Source organism: Erithacus rubecula, assembly GCF_903797595.1.
Source record: "Erithacus rubecula genome assembly, chromosome: 4".
Lineage (NCBI taxonomy): Eukaryota > Metazoa > Chordata > Aves > Passeriformes > Muscicapidae > Erithacus > Erithacus rubecula.
The window spans coordinates 15,003,057-15,021,333 of NC_136686.1; the positions used below are offsets into that span (position 1 = coordinate 15,003,057).

At 40.6% G+C, this 18,277-nt stretch overlaps 1 protein-coding gene across 1 annotated transcript in view; it reads right to left on the reverse strand.

The window, feature by feature from the left end:
* Positions 1–18,277, reverse strand: part of BICD1 (BICD cargo adaptor 1) — a 157,955-nt gene that overhangs the window by 33,936 nt on the left and 105,742 nt on the right. Inside the window, 3 exon segments of the mRNA XM_079303429.1 lie at positions 4,420–5,514; positions 11,483–11,920; positions 15,025–15,177. Coding sequence (XP_079159555.1) covers positions 4,420–5,514; positions 11,483–11,920; positions 15,025–15,177 — 1,686 coding nt within the window.

An 18,277-nucleotide genomic window follows, 5' to 3' on the forward strand; every position in this document is an offset into this window, starting at 1 on the left:
TACTGCTTTTAATAGTTACATTTGTCTTATCTTTGTAAGACTTGAACACTCTGTTTTGCCTATGAATTTAGTATCACTTCGAAGTTATTCAAAGTACACAGTTTTATAGAAGCTTTATATGTACTGCTGCCTGAGACATTTAAAAATATTGTCTTTGAATTAAACAAAGAAAAAATTGCTTCTTTTTACATTTATTCAAAGGGTGTTATGGTTGTTTTTTTGCACTTCATTTGGTGCATAGTAAGTTGCAGCAATTCACACAGGCAATCAGTTTTCCCTGTTGATCTTATGGGCTCTTGAGCCACCACCAGGGGAGAGAAGTTTAGAAGAACATTACGTTAAAGCAACCAGCAAGGGAACAGAACAAAAGATGGTAATGGCCAAACAGTTAGAAACCTAATTCAAACTCAGTTTTCTGAAACTCAGTACATATTCCACTAATAATGTCTCCTAACAAAAGGACACATTAGAATCTCATACTAAATTACAACTTTATTCATTTGAGTACTGTTAAATAACAGCATTAAAATAATTAATTTTTAATTGTATACTCAACAATAATACTTTCTTACTTTCACACCAATTGCCATTAAGAGAACAGATTTTTAAAGGGTGGTAGAAGTAACCACCTATCATTTTAAACAGGTGCATTTTTCCAATCGAGATTTGAAATCATCACCAATACATGTTACAATTATTCATCACTTAGAGATCTATTTAAATCAATTCTGCTTTTTTCAACCCTGCTGATTTATGTTTTGGTGCAGTGTAGGATGGTGGACACCAGCCTATGTTTTGGCAGGATAAAGCAAAAATCATCAGCTTTTGCCTGTTTTCAGCCATGACCAAAAATGTGCACTCATAACTTACAGTAATTTACACTGGAACACCCTGAAGCCTGACTGTGTAATGGAGAGTGGGACAGAGGATAGAAGAGGAACTCAGTCTCCATCTACCAGAGACACTTAAGAGTGCCTGGTCACCTCAGCTGTACTGCCACACTGTGCCAAATTAACAGGGAGAAAATGAAGTGAAGACACAGCTTCATGTTAATCCTCCTCCTCCTCCAGTGCCAGCTCTTGTTGAAGTAATTTCTGTTTGCTGCCCATCTCTGCCAATCTCCAAAACTGTACCCATTGAGCCATACATGCCTGGTTATGCCTGAAACCACTTCTGTAGGATAATTTAGATTTAGGTAATCTAGGACAGTGTATACAGTGTTATCTGAAAGAAAGGATGGGGCAAATAAAAGCTTTCATCTCCAAGTAGTGGGTGCCACAAGGAAGCAGACGCCCAGGACACTCTTTCTGAAACATTTGTTTTAAAGCTGTGGTTAAAAAAAAAAAAAAAAAAAAAAAAAAAAAAAGGGTATCAGAAAAGTCAGAGACACATTTTATGTTTTTCCACATAAAAATGCAATATCTCAACACACAAGTGGATAGGGAGCAAAAGAAAAAAGATGAAAACATGGGATGGGGGGAAGCATGAGTATTCTCCAGAGAAGGAAATAATCCAATAAGGCAGCAGAGGTGCTCATGACACTCTTATCAGACCAGTCATGCTGAGGAACTGGGTAAATGAACTACCCAGGCTCTCAGCCTGCAGACATGGGATCGGTGGCTCATGTAGCATTTACTGCATAGAAGTCACCTGGAATTGACAGCAATGCCAGGAGGGAGCAGAGAACTCCAACAATGGACTCCAGCGGGGTGTGAAGCACCAATAAAGAGAGCTGGGGAACACACAGAGCTCAGCCCCCTCCCCAGGACCTCAAGCACTGCCAAAACTAAAAAGGTCCTTTCTATCCTCCTCTGTATCCTTGCTGAAGAGATGTTTGCCCAAACTCAGCCTAAAGGTTGCCATTTTCATCCTGAAATCTGTGAATAAATCTCATTTTCTAACACAGCATTGTATCTCATCTACTTTATATCAGAAGTGTGAGAAGCAAACCAGCTAAAATAATTGTCAATAAATATTAAATCCTACACTGGTGGGAGTTTTATTTCACACACAGAAGCAGGAAACTAGCCTGTATTTTTAGAACAGAAATTGTGCATGGTACCAGGTCTTTTCATCAAGCCTCTCTTTCACAGCAGAAATTCGACTGTGTTCTGTCCATGTAATATCAGGACATTTGTTTATAGATAAAATTCTGTATATCTGGGGTTATCAAGATACTTTTTCTGAAGGACTTTTATGGGTATTGCAGTTATGGGAGCTGGAGAACCATAGTTACTGCTAATGCAGAAACGAAGGTCTTGCTGACTCAATTCTGCCTCATTGAACTATTTAATTATGAAAACAACTGGTCAGCTTTCTATCAGAACTTCAGGATATTAAATTCCCCTCATAGGCAGCTTTGCTTTCTGATTGCTATTAGAAATCAAACCCATTATTTAACCGGTCCTAAAAGTTACTGCATCATTAATTTGATTTTATTTTCTCATTTATGTTATCTGTTAATGTTTATTCCACCAGTCTGGTGCAGACACAGTAATTTGGGCTATGAACAAATGCATACATAAATCAAGACAACGTAAGCTAGCAAGCCAGCAAGATCTATGTGCCTTGCTTTCTTGGGCAATTGATTTAATAATCCATTTTCATGGACTTAGGTTTGCATCTTCTTACACCAAATCTTGCTCTCTTTTTCCTGCTAGAGCTTTGTGAAGTCTAAAATGCTTATTTGCAAATACTACTGACCAACACTATATACCAGCTGTGCTTCCTTAGTTAAGGGTGTTTTTTTCAGTAAAGTAAAGCCCAAAATACCAGACCCAAGGAAGGGTCCCACAAGGTAAAAACATCCCCAGCCATTTGCTACTTAGAAACGTACTCTTTTGAAGGGGAAGACCTCAAGAGAATAAATCTTAACTCCTTTCTTTTTTTGAGCATGAGTCAAAACATGAATTTGGGTTCTGGGATACATCCACCACTTGAGGCTAGCACATAATAAATCACTCTTCCCTTCTCCAACATTAAATTTCTCCTTCCCTTGACATTGTTATGTCTTTTAGCTTGAAAGTTTGAGGAAGCTGATATCAGATTGTGTGAACAACTATTTCAAGTTTCTGTACCCAGTTGTACGGTTACCAATATCTATGCTGCTACCCAATAAATAAAAGATTAGTTAATAGCAGCACCTTAGTCAGCAAATCTATCTTTTCCATTTCAGTGAGCATGCTTTAGGATAATGCATTATTTTTGACAGCAATAAAAGAGTGAGACTGAGATATATCTTCTGGTAATAGCAAAAAATAAATGATAGCTCCATGCTAATGGGAAAAAACATTAATTTGGAATCACAGAATGTACACACACATACATCAATTCCATCTAAATTACATTTTAATTACATGGAAAATCCACATATAATTGCTCAGAGCTATTATTGCTCAGCTAGAGACGGTATTTAATTAATTGAGTTAATATTTAACATGTGTTGTATTGAAGGGAGGGAGGGGGAGAAATGCTATAAAAGACTCAATATATTGAAATACTGCTGCAATTTAAAAATCCCCAGTACCCTATGTAGTTACAGATATGACAGTCAATTAAACTTGAAATTGTAACTTCAAAATAGTTGACTACTGGCAATTTTAACACTGAAATCCCATCACTGTCAACAGCTAATAGTGTGCCAAGCTGTTAACCAGGACTCAAGCCCCCATGTGGTGATCACTGCTCTGTTTTCAGATAAGGAAAGTACCAGGCAATCTAGAACAAAATCACTGCCACTGCAGCCTTTTGCATTCAGATTTAATTCTGGACAAAAGGAGATGCATCAAAGTAAATAAAACTATTGGCACATTTAATTTAGATTTTTTTTTTTTTCCAGTTTTTCAGACCTGGAATCTAATGGATGCCAAGCACTTGGTAGATATACTATGCAAAGAAAATTAACAGTACTCTTGAAAAACATAGAATTAAGATGGGGTTTTTTTGGCATTTGATATCATCTACTATAATTTTTGGCTTCTTCTCACTGGAGAAACACCAAAAATAAAGTGGTTGGATGAATTTCTCTAAAGATTTGAAAAAAATTCAAAATAAAACCTTGAAGATTTTTATTCTCCTAAATAGAAGGGCACAACACCAAGAGCGTCTCTAGGTAAGTTCTATTTTGTTTCCCAACCCTGGTAATCTTAAAGTTTGTGACAATACCAGCAACATGCCTGGGCAGTAGCTGGTCCCTGCCTACACCTTTGCTGAGTGAATGGTGAGTGCTGAGAAAAGCTGAACTGAAGTGCTTAAGGAGGAGGCTGGGAGGGGAGGGAACAAAAGTGTGTCCTTGCTGTGATTAACTGAGAGGCTAAATAACTTGTGAGTAAAACCTCTCCTCCGAAATACCCCTGGGAAAGCCTGTAAGTGACTTGTAAAAAACAGCAGACTTTCCTGAGAGCTTTTCGTGCACTTTACCTGCTTGTTGGCTTTCAGCACTGCTCGCAAGGTCGCGATCTGCTCTCGCTTTGTACTCAGGAGCGACTTCAGCTTCAGGATCTCCTCCATTAAGGCCTCCTTGTCCTTGTCGATCATGGGCGCCAGCTCGCGGGCCGCAGCCCGCTGGCGCGACAGCTGCAGCGACCGATCCACAGCCTTCTGCAAGTGCTTGATTTGGTCCCTTATTATGGCATTGAGGTTGTAGATGTTCATAGGCTCCTTGCGGATGTCACTGGTGTCAGAGACGGGGGAGGAAGGAGGGGCTGTGATGACAGGAGAAATGGAAGGTGTTTTTGTTGGGCTCTGGTCCTTGCCAGGCTCTGCGGTCTCTTTCGTCACCTGCTCGGTCGGGGTCCTGGCTTCTATGGGGGATGCCACTCCCCGCCTGGCAAGTCGTGGGGAAAGGAGACCTCGGGGGTCATCTGGCCCCTTCAGGCTCCCACTGCGAGTGACTCTGCTCTGCCTGTAATAGTCCAACATCACCCTGTTCGGAGTCTCGTTGTTGCACAGGCAGACGTGGTGGTACAGCTGAGCCAGCTCCTCACTAAAAGTCACCAGCTCATCCTGGGCAGTGTTAAGAGTGTTGTGGTTTTCGTTTGCTATGCTTGTCATCCTTTGTAACTCCTTTTCCATGTGGACCATTTTCTCCTGGTTTTCCTTGGTTGATTTCTCCAGGCTTATCACCTGCTCATCATACGTCTGGATTCTGCTCTCATACTTGGCCTTCTCTTCGGTGTAGTTTTCCACATACTTATTATATTTCTCCTTTAAGGCTTTGATTTCCGCTTTAAGGTCTATCACCTCAGTAACAGCTACTTTGTATTTACATTCCAGGATCTCCAAGCCATTGATGTCCACTTCGTAGTCATGTGCTTCCTCGCCAGAATCTCGGCCCTTCTCACACTCAAGCTCAGCTTTCAGCTCCTTGCTGCTCTGCAGACCCCTCATGGCGTTGACGTGCTCCGTGAGTCGGTGCACGCGCTCGTGCTGCTCTGTCAGGGCGCCCTTGGTGTGCTCCAGCTGGGTCTGGGACTCCTGCAGGTTGGCCAGGAGAATGGCCTTCTCTCGTTCCACCTGCAACGAGAGGCAGAGTGACAAACCCAGGATCTCATTCTACCCGTGCTGAGCACCAAACTCTGCGGTCACAGTCTTCTCTTCCACCCCACCACGGCCTGTAGGTTGAGGGCTTCCTCATTTTAGCCATATACACCTAAACCATAAAATTAATTTATAGAGAGCTGTGTAACTCAGAGGCTTAGGAAGTCCCAGCCTCTGCTACAACTTCCACTATCACTAGGTCACAATTTTATGTGTTGTCCACTAAAGAATTACCAAGTGCCCAAGAACTGTCTTATTAGCTAGTGATGATACAGGATTTGTTAGGACATATATTCCCTGAACACAGAAACTGCACTGCTATCAACTGTAAGTCATTTCTCAATAGTTTGAATTTACATTTCCCTATAACAGTACTACCAATCTTTCACAAAATTCATTTATATCTTTGAACTGCTGCACACTCTCATTAAGGCAAATACAGAAAAAAAGTAGCTGTGTACATTTCCACTGATTAGATAACCTACTGTGTGGAAATGTAACTGAGCAGGACTGAGGGCATGCAATTCCCAGAAGTGCCCATCCCCAGCACTTATCTGTAAGCAAAATCAATCAGTTTAAATTCTAGCCAGGAAAAGCAGGACTTGTGGTGTAACTAGCAACCCACTGGTTGTGATCTAATAAGTTTCTTTCCAAATATGTGCAAAGAAATGTGGATGTTGAACAACAGAAGACATCATTGTACTGGGGTAACTTTATGATGCTTGTATCCCAAATCATCTGTTCTGTTTGTGTTGACTATTGAGTTCTGCAGATTTAAAACGAGTTCCAGGAGTGAAGGGGGAGAGAAGAAGTACAGTGAGCCAGGCTGTGACCCATGGAAGGGACTGAGAACAGCCTGAGTGAGCTGTGACCCACAGAGGGACTGAGAACAGCCTGAGTGAGCTGGGCTGTGACCCACAGAGGGAATGAGAACAGCCTGAGTGAGCTGTGACCCACAGAGGGACTGAGAACATCCTGAGTGAGCTGGGCTGTGACCCACAGAGGGAATGAGAGCAGCCTGAGTGAGCTGGGCTGTGACCCACAGAGGGAATGAGAGCAGCCTGAGTGAGCTGGGCTGTGACCCACAGAGGGAATGAGAGCAGCCTGAGTGAGCTGGGCTGTGACCCATGGAAGGGACTCTCTGAATTTGTCATCTCTTCGGAGTGGCAAGAGGTTTTGCTGTTTAGTATTGCTCATTTTTACACAGGGAAATGCTTTGCCCGTTAAATCAAGTTTTTTCCACTTCCCTCTGAAGAAATCTTTTCCCAAACCAGCTGAAGAAGGGACTACTTGAGTCTGTTTCCTAGAGAAACCCCATTCGGAATTTTCCTCCCAAATTTGCCCTAAAGCACAAGGCCACATTAACCGGTGCTTAACCTGGGGTGTTGCTCGGCTTCATTCCATTGTGGGGCAGACCCGGCTCAGCGCCATCCCCCCACAGCCGCACGGAGGGGCCAGGCCAGGCTGTTACCCACACAAACTTTATCATTGGTGTAACAATGCGCCAATATTAAAAATCAGACACTGATTGGTCTTTGTCAGGTTCAAAGGAGGCTGCCCAGGTCTCGGCAGGTAAAAATTTCAGGAAATCTTTACAAACCACCACATTCATGAAGGACACATCTAGATATTTTAATGCACAGAAATTTCAAAGCAAGTGAACAAGACAAGTTTGATCTGCTCAGGTATTAGCTACTCATCATAACAACCCTAAAAGACTTCCAAGTTTTAACTGTAATAATCCAAACTTTTCCTGTGCCTTTGTCCTGTTCTGAGGTGTGAATTGGGAAGCTGAAGAACGCTTACAAATATCCACCTTCCTTTCGTGGCTTTTACAATAAGACCCTGAGCCTACCAGGTTTACTGCTCCTCTCTCCCCTGTTGCAGAATCTCAGCACATGCAGTGAAAATGGCACTTCCCTTAATGAGTGGTGGAATTAGTAATTCTGAAAAGTTAAAGCCTTCAGTGATGAAGAAACCTTTAAAAAAAATTAATAAAATCAAACACGAACTTTCCTTCCCTATCTGTAATATGCAGAAGAGAATCAAATTAGCCACTACAAATCTTAGTAAAGGAAAAACCTTTGAGAAACTGAGAAGGTATTAATACCATCTCACAAAATGTTCCGAGCAATGCTTCAAACTCGTTTCTTCTTAACCAGGCTTTTGAGCCACAGCTACTGCTCAGAAGTATTATGACATTGGAGCACACCCTCTGTTTCACAGACAGGCTCCACTAGGATCTGTAATTAATTGCAGGAAGAAAATGTACAAATAAAAATAGAAGCTGTGATAAAAACATCTAAAAAAAATCAGCCTACTTTTCTTTTATACAGGGAAGTGATGCCTTAAGAATTAGAAAGGCAGGGCCAATCCTCATCATTATTTTATGACCCAGGAAGAGTGTCTCTCTTTAGTGTTCCACTTTTGGCATTACATCATCACTGCAGAAGACAGCCAAAAACCACAAATATTTTGGTATCTTTCTCCATTTTTTGTTCCCCTGTTGCCATCCTAGTATGTCTGCCACCCTAACTGTTGCTCAGCCCCCATGTCAGCCCACTCTTGTTGAGAAAATCCAAAATAGGGTAAACTTCCCTTTTGCCAAGTGCATCTTCTTAAAAGTGACCACTTTCTAAGATCTCCTGGTCAGGCCTATCCCTCACAGATCAACTCAGCAGGAGTCTCTTCACCAGCTTTCCTCTTTTCTTTCATCAAGTTGCCTACCCCAGGTCTGCTCTCCCTAGAAACCTTCAGCTGAACTCCAGTTTTTACACGTGGTATAGCAGGCTTCAGTGTTAGTTATACTGCCTCATCAGAAGAAGGTATTTATTCCTTCAGGCTGGTGAGCTATGCATATGCATGAAAGATCTGGGTTTTGGCTAATTAAAGGACCACCTCACCTTATAGTGAGAAATTGTATGATAATAAAGAACCACATATTACTCACCAAAGGCAGCTGGCTTATTATAGTGTATGGGTCCACTGTGGGCATGTTCACACCAAAGAAGCCAATTCACTGTAGACTGCACCCATGTGAAAATAATATTTATTTTTAATAATATTTATTTATAATAAAGCCTTTCCTTTGAAAAAACATCTGTGTGTTAAAGCAGCACAGTGCTTCACTGCCTGCTTAAATTAATCAGACAAAATTGATCCTGCAGGACTACTGATCTGAGCCATTATACCTTATCATGAAGAAAAACTGTAGCAGAGCTAATCTTGATGATAATTTCTCTTCTGAGCATAAATGTGTTCTGGAAACACTCATTTCAAACAGAAAAGATACTTTCCAGAGAAAACATTTTAAACTTTTAAAACCCATATATCAATTTGCATAGCAGGCAAAAGGAAACACAGAGACCAACTCAAATTTATTCATTCTGGACCAGCAATAATGGATTAAGCTAATCCCCTTCTGTTTAAAACCATAAATACATGCTCCTACTGCCAAGGGAAAAGCCCCAAAGCTCCAGCTCAGTACTGGAGTACTGCTTTTGCATAATAATGACTCTGCTGTTCCCAAACATGGTAATAATATTCCCTGTTCTAAGCAATACTATACGATTATTTCCACAGCAAACTTATGGCAATTCCAGGTATTTTTCAGTCCTGTTGGTGCATTTTTTTAACACTGAAATTGGTAGCTGCAGTAAGGATTTTTATCTTCTTAAAATGAAAATAAAAGCAGTTCAAAAGTAGCTGTACCTATTTTGAGATGCATCCTTCCCTTCAGATTTCAGCTTGAGGAGATTTCCTTCCCAATTCACTTCTATAGTTTGCAGTTATGGAAAGCAATTTAACCATATTCATTTATATCCTCACCTTTTTCTTTTCTTTTTTTTTAAACAAATTCAGAATTTCAGTGAACAATTCCTGGGAGAGACTGGAACATTAACACAAGAACTCATCTCAAGAAACCTGAATCTCAGCTTTTGCATATTTGTCACAAGAGTAAAAAAGGCAGCTGAAGAAGAGTGTCAGGAACTGAGGGATGTTTTATTCTTCTGCCTTTTTTAAGAGAACTTAATCTATCTTTTCCAAATATGATACTGGCCTCAGCCAAAGGGAAAGCATGACCATGGGAAAAAAAGAAGTCCTAGACTTCAAAGATGATATAGAGAATTCTTTCCACTTGACAACAAACAGGAAGGAAGAGTGCAAAGCTCTGAGTTTTTCTAAGAAAATCTCAGAATATGAAAATTTTCAGCAAGACATTTGCTACACAGCAATTATATATATGGAAAGGTAATAGGTGCAATTAAATCTCTCCTAGCACAGCCCATGAAGCAGCAACATCCAAAAGCTGTAGAAGGAATTCTATTTCTCACACTGTTTCAGTGAAGTCTTCTTTATGAGACTGAAGAGCAAAAACAATTTGCTAGACACACTTACAAAATGGCAAATCTGAAGTTTACCTTTATCCTAAAAAAGAACCTGATGTTCTATAGTCATAAAAATAGCTCCCAATAAATGGTCAGCTCCAACATCTTTCAAGTAGAAGTTTGCTATATCATCATGCTCAGTATTTAATTTAATAAAATCAAGAAAAAGCTTATTCAAAGCAACCTTTTTTTCTCATTTCTAAGCAACTTTCACGCAAAATTTATATTGCATATATTTCATTGTAAATTATGGTTTAAAACACAGTGTATTTTGAAATGTGAACATTTCAAAGCATTTCCTTTGAAACTGTGTTTTTAAAATTTTTACATTGTATTTCTGCATCAAATTAGAAGCTGCATATAATGTATATGTTCACATACTATATATTTTTATGTTCTTCCAGGTGCATATTTGTACATATGTATATATATATATATATATATATACACACAACATACACTCTGTGTATACTTTAAAGTTGGAAAATTTAACTGAATTTGTCATGTAAATAAAATCCAAAATTTCAAGCTTTCATACTTAAATGATGTATTCTTTGTGTCAAAGTTATTGGTGCAAAGCACTAGATGTCATTCATGTTCACCATATCACATCTCAGAAAAAAAACTTCCCACAGTGAGTTTGGCAATGAGATAAATAAAACAATTAACTCTTCAGCAAATAGGACAGACCACATAAGAATCTGAAGCAAGCACTGAAAACTGGTTTAGCTCCACTTCCTAACCACCTCTTAAGTTTTAATGCAGTGAAGGGCTCACATTTTGTCTTTTCAGAAGCCTGAAGCTAGAAAAGGCTGAGTGTTTTCTTGACAGTGCCAAAACCTTTCAAGCTGCGGTGGCAGACGAGATGCTGGACAGCTTGGGCAGCAGGACCCTTTCTCTGCGTGCCACTGCACCCCTTCTGAGATGATGCCAACACGGAGCTGGCAGCTCGACTTTTCATCTGGCTCTCATGCCAGGCTGCTATTCTGGCTGGGCAGGGATGCACAGGGAACAAAGGCAGTCTGTCCGTCCCGACGCTCCCCCGCAGCCGCCGGGGCTGCCAGCGGCGCAGCGCGCACGCCAATGCGCCCGATGCTGCGAGCAGCGCTCCCTCCCCTGCTCCCTCCCCACCAGGGACAAGCCTGACCAGCTGAATTTAACAGCAAAAGCTCCCTCTGACTTGCAAGGGAGCATGATCAAGTCTGTACATTTAATGGGGTTTTTTCTAGATATTGAACAATACCTTATTTCATTTGCAATTTCAGTGACATTTACCATTACGAAAGCATTTAAAAGGAAATCTAACCTTCTGTAACCCCAGCATCTACATCCCTTTTCTCCTCTTTGCACTAAATGTCTGCTCAGGCCACACACTTTTGTGCAGGCATGTACTCTGCTTAGTGGGGATATTTCTGGATATGAAAAAAAAACAAAGCAGAAGTCTGGAAAATGGATATATGTGGTCAAGAACATCACCAGGAATGATCGCTGCAAAACTGGCATGAAGGCTCATAGGACATTTCTAAACACTCCAGGATATTAAATTCAGCCCTTACCTGCATGAGTTGCTGCTTCAGTTTCTGTATCTCTGATATGTTGAGCTCACTGAAGAGGTCAGAGACAGGGTGCAGAGATTCTCCTTTCCTACTCGTGGGAGTTCTGTAGTCACCGTTGAGTTTCACAAGAGGCCCGTGGATGTGTCCATTCATTTTGTCATCATTGTTGGGCTCACCTCCATCCTCTGGAAACTTCAACCCATCTACTGATATATTAATATGGTTATTATACATACTATCATTGAGGTTGATATACTGGGACAGTTCCTTTCTCAGATTGTTCTTTTGCTCTCTCTCATTTTTTAATGTTTCCAGAGCTTCCTCCAGCTGATGCTCAGCAATCTCCTTCAGCCGGATGGCATCTTCTAGCTGGCTATTAAGCAACACTGTCTCCTCCTCAAATCGTTTAATTTCATGCTTTAAGCCTTCATATTCAACCTGAATTAGACAAGACAAAGAACATTCATAATACTAAAACTTGAGTTGTGAAAACCTGCCATTTATCAGCCCTATGGAGTTAGGTGTAACACCTATGGTGTTAGAGAAACTGTGGTTTGGAATACCACACGTTGCCTGCTGCTGCAAAGAGCTGACTGAACAAAAGGTGCAAGTGGAGCTCACTCTGTTCAATATCCCAGGGCTCACCTTTTCAGCATGTTAGACTCCAGATATCAAAAACCTCTTTCTGAATAACTTATGATAAGCAATGAAATTCCATGGGAAGAAGGCTGTTTATTAGCAAATGTCCTGGTAACAACAGATTTACTATGAATTGCCATAAGCAATGTTGGTGTATCATGGTATTCATAGATCTTAGATTAACACAACCTGATTAATGATTTGCAAATATTCTGAAGATGACCTCGTATCTCAATTCCTACTAGATGTAAAGTCACACAGGCACAGATGCTCTCAAGTATCTCAGTAGTTTTCAAAAATATGAAAGGAAGAAACAGAAATAGTAGAAGAGCCTCAACTTTCTTCTCTGTACTTAACAAGGCTCTCCATTATCCCAGAGACATTTAATTCTAAAAATTAAACAGGAATCTATTTCAACAGTCAATTTAAACTCTAAGATGCCCCCAAATTGCTAAAAACTACTTGAAGAATGAAGCAAACAGTTAATTCATGGGCTGCATGTAGGGATGTCCCTGTGGAACACCCAGGAACCTGTTGCTCCAACCACAGAGCCTGGAATGTGTCCCAGTGACACCCCTTAGCAGCACTGGCTCACTGTTCTGTCCTCAGAGGGCAGCTCCCTGCCCCACACCAAGGTGTAGTATTTTATCAAGGTATTTATGGGCATTGTGAGCTGAGCTAAAAAGCAGCTTCTTCTCTGTCCTTTAAAGACAGCTCCCTTGTCCAGCCCTCTCCATTTCACCTCACAAGAAACAAGGCCTGGAAAAACCCAGCCTAGCTTGAAACCAGTTGATCTGCAATACCCAGACAGTGCAGGAGATCCCCACTACAAAATGTTTCCCCTTTGCTGTTCTTCTTCATCTTCCTTTTCACTGTGGAGGAAAACCCCACAGCAATGAAAAGGAAGAGCTTTGTTTGTCAAGGTCCATGTCCACACTTGACCAGAAGTCCTGGTAAAAATGATGACACACTGATTTTTTTAATTTAATTCTAATCATGTTAGTCATCTGCATCTTAATTTTGAAAAAAAAAAAAATCTCATAATCAGGTGAAATAAAACTTAATAGCTTGGTGAATGAAGGAAAAAATCCTGAATTTTCATGTTTCCATAAAAAGTCCCATTTTTTGAAGTTGATGATTTTATAATTAAAACACAATCTTAATGCATTGTATAGAATTTTTTAATATTTGACATATATGGATTTTTAATCAAACTAAAATAAGATTCTGGCAAAAATAAAAATATCCACCATTCCTATTGAAACGGAATATTTATCAACCTGTCAAAAGACTTTGCCTTTGGAAAGGCAAACTTAAAAACCAAAGCTCTAATCTTCAAACTCAGGAACTGGATACACATCAAACAACAAAGTCCCAAAGTCATATTGGGCATTTTTAAACAGAAAAGGAAAATCCATGAGAGTTTCAAATCTACATTTGGCAATTTAGGATCTCTCCTTACTGAGGGATAGGTCCATCTCGAAAAATTATGAAATGCAATCAAGTAGCTAGGTTTAACTTAAGGACATGAAAAAAAACTCAAAAAAAACCTCAACAAAACAACCAACATATATTCAGTTTTAAATACATACAAAAGCTAGGGGCCTATATCTCTGTGGTTACCTTCTCATAGACTCTTAGTTTAAAAAGCTACAAAAAATCCCAACATGTAAATAATTACATTTTAGCACCAAGATTTGTAACATATGGTTTTGTAAATTCAACCATTAAAGTATAAAATGCTCCTAAAATTTTAGCTTTTAGAATAACGTAATTTTAGGAATCACAAGTGCATGGATCTGTGATGCAAAATGACTGATTTTTAAAGCCCTTCAAAATGCAGCAATGCCTTTTCTCTCCACAGACTGCTGGCATTTGGTTTCAGTTAGAATGAAATATTATGACAAGTATGAACACTTGCAAACAGATTTCATTTTAGGGGGAAACTAGGACAGTCCATGAAGGGGTCATTTACTTCCTGAAAATGTGAAACTGTCTCCTATGAGGTTGATGAGAAAAAAATCCATGCCTCAAAGGAGACATTTGCTGTCTGGGTAAATAACTCTGGCAACAAAGATGATCTGCTATAAATTCCATTTCAGGAGCATGAAAGACTAGGTATCTTCATAAGTAAGAAAATTATGCACCCATTTCCATTACCTGCATATTCCCTGCAGCACAGCTCTGTTGTTTTAAGTGTTTCAATCACATTTGTGCTGGAGCAGTAAAAAAGCAGTAAAAGAGAGCTGAAATAGAACTGCTTATTCCTGCAGGAATAAGGCAGCTTTGTTCCCAGGCTGCCATCAGAAACTGTGACAGGGCTGGCTCTGCCACAGGAGCCCCAGGAGCACTAGGCTGTAGGTCAGGACACAACCATGGGCTGTAATGCAGAGCTGTGACCCTCTGAGAGCAGGTGAGGAGAGGGTGTTATGAAGTTAAGATGGTCTAGACAGCATCTAAAAGGCAGGAAGTGTTACACCATCCAACCTGGATACCTACACTTTCATCACCTCAAAGCAACTCTTCTGACAGGAGACCAAATCTCTTTTGCTCACTTGAAAGGACAACTGGCCACTGAGCTCCTGAGGAATGGGAAAAGCATGAAGCAAAAATAGGCAACTCTATCACTTTTAATAATTCCTTTGTGATTCCACAGTTCTGCAATGAAATATTCCATCACAATTTTTCAAAATGGAGGTAAGAGCCCCCCGCCCCATATTTCAAGAAATGGCCAATAATACCATTTTACAATAAGTGATCAGCAACAACCCACCTGGAAAACAAAAAAACAACCCAAACATACCAAGAAACTTCTATCAAAGTGCTCTGCTGGATCACATTATGGAAATTAGAGAAAATAGTGACAATTCACACTACACTGCCTTGAATCTTTCAATGCTTACTTGATTCTGTTTCAGTGTGGACACCAGTTTCTGTAAAGTGATATTTTCTTCTTCCAGCTCAGTGTAGTCCTGCAGCAGCCTCGCCTCTCGAAACTTGTACTCTCGAATCTCATCCTTCATTCGTATCCTCTGCAGTTCCACCATTTCATTGTTCTGACCAGAGAAAACACAAGTGCATTACAGCTCACACACAGCCACTTGAATGCTGAACACTGCCTTGAGAAAATAAAAATTAATCCTGAAATAGAAATGATTTAACAGTGCACATCAAAACACCATCACCTGTTAATTTGAGGCCAAGCAATAATTTCAGGTGGGTGCTGGCAATGCAGAAATGAGAATGTCTGATAGAGAAGCCTGATTAAAACAGTTTCAAGCTTAGATGCTTATTGAAATGGAAACCCTGGAAAGGCTGTAGCATATCTCATTAGTTTCATTGCCCTACAATATAGCAGGATTTAAATAGAATTACCGCCTGTTTTCCAGCAAAGGATGTGTTTTACATTTATACAGAGCAGTGAGTACTGACAGCTGCTCTCCAAAGACATTTGCCAAGCAGGAAGGTGCACTCACGTTTGTATCTGCAGGCACTGGAGAGGCTCACAGGCAGGCAGGGTAGAAAGCACTTGTCAAAAGCCTGACAAACACCTGGCTGTGCTGAGCAGGATCACACCCAGCACTCTGGGAACACACAAGGTCACCATTTTATCTTTCCCATTAGTGCATACAGTGCCCAGACAGCTTTATGAGAGAGAACATGAGGGATCAGTTTCACCAAAAATCGATTCCATCAGATTCCAGCTCTGACTGAGCTTGATATCAGGAATCAGGTTATTCTGGAAAGACTCTGCTGGAAGAACCACAATGTAAAAGACACTACAGGAAGATGGAGTTAACACACAACTGGAAAACAGTGACTGATATTGGTTGGGAGGAACAACCTCCTGCCCTGCTTTCCTGCATTTGTCTGATTAAGTTAAATGGGCATGGTAATCCCATCTCCTTTCTTGCAGGAGGATCCTGAGCATTGTCACAAGGAGCTGGTGGAGAGACCTTACTGATGGGATGTCAGAGAGAGCACACCTGGGAAGCAGTAATGAGTTTCTGTAAAAGATTCTGGTGTGCAGAGGGATGATTGATACCTGAAAAAAAGCCAAATGTTTAAGCAGAAATCGTAGTCAGGAAGCTCTAAATCAATCAATCTACACCACTCACTCTCAGGTACATGAATGATAAAACCCCACATTCTGAATTAAGGATAAACAAAACTTAAATTAGCATCTTGGTTAAATAATTACAAACCCCTGGAAAAGAACTTCGCAAAGCATGAAAAAAAGTATTTTGATGCAAGACTTGACAAAAGTGTTTTTAAAAATGAAACTGTTTTGTTAGAGAAAACTAAAAACCACCACCCTGCTCCTAGCAGCTAATTAGGAAGAAGTAAAGACACTACCTGATTTCTTAACTGAAAACATCTGAAAAGATTCCCAGCAGAAAAGTCACAGAGCACTAGATAAAAGTAAATATTCCTGCATCTATTACTGCCTAACAAACCTCTGACAAAATTGTAAAAGCAACACCACGGATTGTTTCCAAAGATGAGGGCATTTTATACCCACAGGCTGCCTTTATACCTTTTGTTTCTGCCAGCACAGCCACATTCCCAGCTATGGCAGGTGTGGGGGTGTGTGCCAGTCTGAGGCACTAATGGACACAATACCAAATGCACAACTCCACCGTGGCAAGGATAAATGAAGCTGCTCTGCAACTCCCCCAGTGTTTGAGGATGATCAGCTCAGGGAATGACACTGCCAGGAGCCCTGGGAGAGGGAGCATTCTGACAGGATCCCACAAGAGCTCAGCAAGTCCTTGCCAGCAGCACTGCCTGCACCTCACTGGGTGAAACCAGCACCAGCAGCAGCCAGGACAGATCTGCTCATGATCCAAAGTGCCTCTGCCATCATCACTGCTGAGGGAAAGGAGGGCCCCCCAAAGGCCAGGCTGGACAGGGCCTTGAGCACCCTGGGCTAGCAGAAGCTGTCCCTGCCCATGGCAGGGTGTTGGAGCTATGCAATCTAGAAGATCCTTTTTAACACAAATCGCTTTCTGATTCTGTGATTCTAAAAGGGAAGAATGAAAAAGGTGGCCAGAAATGGAGGACATGAACAAGGAATTTTTACAGAATCCTGATACAATAGTTCCCTGATAGGCTACAAGGCAGGGCAGCTTGAAAAAGCCTTGAAAATTAATTCTGCAATGTCTCCCCTGTCATTGCAAACTGCAACAGAAAACACGAGCTGTCACCTTGCTGGAGTGCACCACCATTTCTTTAAGAGACACCATGTTTCTTCACCATTTATAACTGCTGCTTCCTACATAATATTGGAGATATAAACAGAACCATCTATTGTTGTCCTCCTCTCACACATAGAGAAACTCTTTCTGCAGTGCAGCCTCTCTTTGTCCTTACTCATGGCATTTCATCAAGGAAGGAACAGCAGGAAAAAGCAAGACTCACCAGCTGGAGCATCCCATGTGCCATGTCTGCCCAAGCACTGCCTGCCACACTTCCTATGGCCAGGGCCAAGGCAGGCACTGGAAACAATCCCTCTGCTCTCACATGGGAGCAAAACAACTCAGCACATTACAGAACAAGGCATCACCTTTTCAAAGCAACATTATAAAATGTTTCATCACTGCAAACACCCCAGAGTTATTCTCCATTCTTCAGATCTTTCTTCCTACTTGCAAACATCTGCATTATGGTGGCAAACACCCAGCTGCAAAGAATTCCAGTGCTGTCCATGCTTGCCAGGAAGGGCAGTGATTCCACTCCACAGGCCCAAAACCAGTGTTTCAAAGGTTTACAAGTGAGTATCCACAGGACATGTGGAGGGCTATTCTGATTTCCTTTATATCAGACCTCTGTATATCTCCTGGAAGTATACTAGTCCTAAACCTTTAAAAAAAAAAAAATCAACATGTTGAATTCATTCTCTTTTACTGTTGGTATGAAGGATATATTTCTTTTCATCAAATGCTTTGATTAAATATGCTAACTTCTCACAATCCTATTTTTATTTAGAACAAATTAAAATATGCATTTATTAAGCAAAATATTTGCAGTTATAGAGGAGAGATCTTGCTGTACTGATACAATGGCAGCAAGAAGCAAATTTTTTATCTGGTTGACTTAAATTAAAAGAATATGAGAGGATTTAAAAACAAAAGACAAAGATTTTGCCAGCAGGGC